Source organism: Streptopelia decaocto (genome assembly GCF_964273445.1).
Source record: "Streptopelia decaocto genome assembly, chromosome: 2".
NCBI classification, from domain to species: Eukaryota; Metazoa; Chordata; class Aves; order Columbiformes; family Columbidae; genus Streptopelia; species Streptopelia decaocto.
The window spans coordinates 128176029-128181587 of NC_138655.1; the positions used below are offsets into that span (position 1 = coordinate 128176029).

Here is a 5559-nt window from a genome sequence, read left to right on the forward strand (position 1 = left end):
TCTCGTTCTATATTTTATTTAAACAAGCAACCACCAAAAAGCCCATTTAAAGCCTTCCAGCCCCTCCCCTCCCCCTCTCTCCAATGCTTTCGCAGATATGCTACATCTTGTGCGTGCATTAACTTAAAACCGATTTTTTAAATGCACTTCGTGCAGTCTGGGCGCAGACTGATCTGCTGAGTACTTGGGGTCTTGTTCTCTTCCCCTCCGCCCCCCGCCTCTGTCTTCTTCTTTTTTTAATTTTTTTTCCTTTTTTTTTTTTTTTTAATTACGAAAACGCTTGCCAACCCCTTTTTGGCAACTCCGAAAATAAAGCCAGGCGGCACCGCATCTCGCTGACGATGGTCCCTGGCTCCTCGAGGACGCGGAAAGCGGCTGGGAAGCGCCTTCTCCCCCGGCCCCCCGGCGCACCCTACCCCGCCGGGCACCCCGAGTTCCGCGGGAAGGCAAACCCAGTCCGGGCTGCCCGGGGCGGCTGTGACCATAGGACTCATCAGGCTGGTGATTGTGGCCATCATTGTCATCGCTCTCCCGCTCGCCTCGGTCTGGTTGGAAAATTGTGCCCAGAGCATCAAAATTCGGGACTTGCCTCCACCTAGCAGGGGCGACTGGACACGGCGGCGGCGAGACCCAAGCATCGGAGGCGAGTGCCGTTTCTCAAGTCACAACCCCCAGCATTTTCGCTCTGCCTGGCCCCGTGAAAACAAACCCGCTACCAGCCCATATATTTCCTGGTAATCGAAAATACTCACCAGACCCAGCCTACTACGGTTATTAAGCAAATTATGCCAGCAGACGGGAGTATCGTTTGCAAGCTAAGGCACAGGATTTGTTTTTTTTTTTTTAAAGAGGCAACAGCCAGACGCATTTGCAGCCTCGCGATTTGGCTCGCCCAGAGAGGTACTCCTAGGGTTATGTTTTACGGTCCAATCCCGGGAAGCCAACTGGTGAGGGAAGTCATGAAGCACAAGGGCTGCTGTATATGTGACTCTTCCCCTAGAAGCAAGGTTGCTGAGGAAGATCCTGTTAAACAATGGCTCGGCACCGGCGGCCAGTTGTTCTCCGTACTGTACACCCGACAGTAAAAAAAAAAAAAATAAAAAGAGAGAAACAAAAAAGGACCCCACCCCCCCCCCCCAAAAAAAAGACAAAATGAAAAAATGAAAGAAAAAAAGGAAAAAAAATAAAGAAAAAATGAAAAAATGAAACAAACCACCACGAAAGCAAAAGCAGCTCATCGAGGCTGATTCGGGAACGCGAAACTAGTTTTGGAGGAAGTGCTATTCCCTAGGAAAAATTCGAGACCCTCTGCTTCAGACTCCTGCCTGGATGCAACTTCTTATGCGGGGGCCTGCCGGTGTCAAAACTTTGAAGATTAATGGATTACTTTGTTAATGACTCAAGGCGTCAGATTGAGGTGCTTAAATGATTTGTGAGGTGCAAAGCGTTTTCCTGACAGTCCCAAACAATGAGAGAAGAGTGTGCGGGTGGAGGCGAGGGAGGCAGCAGGCTGCAGGACAAGCAGCCACACACACACACTCACACGCGCTCGCACACACACACACTCTCAGCCTCTCACACAAACATATCCACGCACACGCACCCTCCCCTCCACTCCCAATCATTTCAGATTAGGACGCCAAGGGGATAGATACTGGAGATATCATTTCCCTCTTTAAAAAAAAAAAGTGTAAATAAAGCCTTTCTGGCCCCCAATGAGGCGTTCCTTCCCGACTTTTTTGGATCAATCAAACAGACAGTGGCTTCTTTTGATTAAAGCCCAAATTGTCATTGGGCAGAGGCAATCATGTGACAGCCAATTCGGTCCAATTTCAACCTTGTCTCCATGAATTCAATAGTTTAATAGTAGCACGGTCCCCATACGGCTGTAATCAGTGAATTAGAAAAAAAACACCCCACCAGCGATCTTCTATGCTATATTTTTTTCTGCTCTCTCTCCTTTTTCCTGGGCCTTCCCCCCCCGAGCCCCCTGAATCCGAGGGAACTTTTTCTCCGCGGGGGCTGCCAGTTGAAGGCCATGAATTTCGCATTTGAGCGAGAGATCGGTTTTATCAATAGCCAGCCATCGCTTGCTGAGTGCCTGACATCTTTTCCCCCTGTCGGTGATACATTTCAAAGTTCATCAATCAAGAACTCGACGCTTTCACACTCGACACTGATTCCTCCTCCTTTCGAGCAGACCATCCCCAGCCTGAACCCCGGCAGCCACCCTCGCCACAGCGGCGGCGGTCGCCCCAAGGCGAGCCCCCGCGGCCGCAGCGGCAGCCCGGCCCCCGCCGGAGCCCCGCCACCCCCGGAGTACCCCTGGATGAAAGAGAAAAAGGCGTCCAAGCGATCCGCGCTGCCGCCCGCCTCGGCCTCCGCCTCAGCCGCTGGACCTGCCTGCCTCAGCCACAAAGGTCAGTCCAAAGACTTGCCGCCGGCCCCGCCGGGCCGCTTTTTTGGCTCCCCGCATCCCCCCGGCTTCGCGGGGGGACGAGGCGAAGGGGCGGGCGGGCGGGGAGGACGGAGCTGGCCGGGCTCTCTGGAAACCCAAACTTTCCCCAAACTTGCTTAATGCGGGATGATTTATTTGAGTTGGAGCTGACCTCTCTTGTCTCGCCGTCCTAGAGTTAGGATATTTGACAGTAATGAAGAGTGATAGATTGCTCTCGCTCAGCTAAGCAGCTGATGCATTAATTATAAATTGCGGTATGGCTAATATAAAGTTTGCTCTGGTGTGGGGAGGTTGGGGAGCTGCAGGCAGTAATTTTGCGGAGGTGGCCAAGGGGCACACAGCACCGGGCGCTCAGCAGTGCAACACAATGGGTTTACTGCATCCAAAGGCGGCCATTTTGTTGCAGTTGCTATTTTATGCTATATGGACATATAGATATAGACACGTACGTGCAGAGAGAGCACTCCCTCCCCCCGGGATGCGATGTGCTCGGGTGCTGAAATTCAATCCGTGCATTTATCTATTTTGTGTGTGCGTGCATGTGTTTTTCTTCTTGCTGTTCTGGCGGTGGTGCTTTGGGGTGTGTGTGCGTGTGGTGGTGGTTTTTTTCTTTTTCTTTTTTTCTTTTTTAACAGACCCCCTTGAAATCCCCGATAGTGGTAGCGGTGGATCTAGGCGGCTGAGGACGGCTTACACCAACACCCAGCTTCTGGAGCTAGAGAAAGAATTTCATTTCAACAAGTATCTCTGTAGACCAAGGAGGGTTGAGATTGCAGCCTTGCTGGATCTAACTGAGAGACAAGTCAAAGTCTGGTTCCAGAACAGGAGGATGAAGCACAAGAGACAGACCCAGTGCAAGGAGAACCAAAACAGCGACGGGAAATTTAAGCACCTCGAGGACCCCGAGAAAGCGGCGGAGGAGGAGGAGGAGGAGAATTCCCTCTTCGAGCAAGCCCTCAGCAACGTCTCCGGCGCTCTCTTGGAGCGGGAAGGCTACGCTTTCCAGCAGAATGCCCTCTCCCAGCAGCAGGCACAGAATGCGCACAATGGCGAGTCCCAAACTTTCCCTGTTTCGCCTTTAACGAGCAATGAGAAAAATCTGAAACATTTTCAACATCAGTCACCCACTGTTCAAAACTGCCTCTCAACAATGGCCCAGAACTGTGCAGCTGGCCTGAACAATGACAGTCCTGAGGCCCTAAATGTCCCTTCTTTACAGGACTTTAACGTTTTCTCCACAGATTCCTGTCTACAGCTTTCAGATGCAGTTTCCCCCAGTTTGCCAGGATCTCTGGACAGTCCCGTAGATATTTCTGCTGACAGTTTTGACTTTTTTACAGACACACTCACCACAATTGACTTGCAGCATCTGAATTACTGAGAAATTAAAGCCGGCCCCTCCAAGGCTCCTGCTTTCTCTTCCTTGTTCTTCTTAATTTTTTCCCGTGATTTTTTTCCCCCCTCCCTTTTCCGGGTCAGTATTTTCTGTTTATTACCTCCCTCAGCTGTGCCATTTGCCGTTTCTTACAAAGTTTTAGTTGTGTTCAATTTTAACCTAGCCACATTCTAGGTCCTTCTATAAAAGCAATATATGAGGTCTGTAAGAAAGTGATCATATAGGAATTGTATCTTCACTTTCTTTTTATTTTTGTATTGCATTAGGATGCGTTGTCATAAATATTTTTGGTAGAATAAATTCTTGTTTGCTACAAGGAGCTTTATCTTTTTTCTTTATCTTTCTCCCTCTTTCTTTCTCTCTCCTTTCAAGACTGATAACACGCCGGGTATTTCTCCCCATCCTTTCTACTCTTAATTTACTAATAATCAAAATCCAACATTCTGACTATGACCTCTCCCTTTTTGGCAATTTAGGACGTTTATCAGAGAGGAAAACACGTTCGAATTCTTTATTGCAAGGGTATTCACAAGGAGAAAAAAAACCAAACCAAACAAACTAAAACCATTCGTAGCTTTGATGAAGATCTCTTCCTTTTAATGTACAAATGTAGCATCTTATCTCTGTGAGGGTACAAAGCTTGGAAACGCTGAGCTGTAACAAAAGCATGAACGAGCACTTTCTCTGTTACAGGGAAAATGTAAGAGAGGCTCAGCAGGATAAGCGTCTCCTGCAGAAACTAGCCTGTTACATACACGAAATGCGGGTTTTTTTTTTTTTTTTCGGGAAATAATCCCGTTTTTTTCTAGAAAGTAGAGCTTAGCAGCCAGCAGGGTGTTTCAGCAAGTATATCTTAAAAAATACCAGAGCTCACAGAGAATGCGCTTGGTTGCTTCTCACGTGCTGATCGGTCCAGGAAATCAGTCCTAGAAGGAGAGGAAATGGAGAAGTTAGTGCCTGTAAAATCAAAAGGGTGGCACAAACACGGGGGGTGGGGGATGGGGGGGGTGAGAAGCATTTAGGGAGGAATCGGCCCCTTCACTCGTTCCTTTTGAGGGGTGGTGCAAGGACACAGCCGAAGATATTTTTCTGCTTAAACCTTCTTGCGGACGAAGGACTGATAACAAAAAGGGGAAACTCTGACTTTAAAGTTACAGTTTCCTCCGGTCTCCCCACTTTCTGCTGAAGACGGCAAATATGGGCCTTCAGAAATCTCCACCAAATTGCCTGCCATAGGGCTAGCGGGCGTTGCCGGATCCCAAAGCGTAGAGTGAGCTAAAACCGAGCAACAGATGCCAGCGAGGCTCTGCCGCTCCGGGGCCAGGGGATCCCGGGGGAGTGCGATCGCGGCTGCCTGTGTGCGTGTGAGTGTGTGAGCGTGTGGTTTCACCGCACAGGCGAGTGGGGCTGGAGTGGGGATCTGTGGCCGGCGTTCTGCTGCCCGGCCATGCGAGGGGTGTTGTCTCCCAGCCCTGCAACACGTTGTGGAGCTGGGATGCGTGGGTTATAGCTGGAAGGGCTGAACGCAATTCTTCCGAAAGTCATAAATCAAACTCTTTCTATGAATGAGAATGTCATCAAAGAGATCAATTGCAGGAACACATGCACAAATAAAAATCCTCTTACGTATTTGCCGGGGCTGGGGATCCCCGTCTAAAACTATTAAGTGAGAAGGCGTTTAGTCATAATTCATTTTTATTGCTCT

General features: G+C 49.3%; 1 protein-coding gene across 1 annotated transcript; it reads left to right on the plus strand.

The window, feature by feature from the left end:
- Positions 1–2019: 2019 nt before the first annotated feature.
- Positions 2020–4366, plus strand: HOXA2 (homeobox A2). The gene is made up of 2 exons (XM_082044342.1): positions 2020–2420; positions 3094–4366. The coding sequence occupies exons 1-2, from the start codon at positions 2039–2041 to the stop codon at positions 3837–3839; spliced, it is 1128 nt and encodes a 375-aa protein (XP_081900468.1). The 5' UTR covers positions 2020–2038; the 3' UTR covers positions 3840–4366.
- The last annotated feature ends 1193 nt before the right edge of the window (positions 4367–5559 follow it).

What these genes read in the sequence shown, in the direction of transcription:
- HOXA2 (XM_082044342.1), top strand. Translation starts at nt 2,039, where the DNA reads ATGAATTTCGCATTTGAGCGAGAGATCGGTTTTATCAATAGCCAGCCA. An exon ending in TGCCTGCCTCAGCCACAAAG is followed by an intron (nt 2,421 to 3,093) that starts GTCAGTCCAAAG and finishes CTTTTTTAACAG; the next exon opens with ACCCCCTTGAAATCCCCGAT.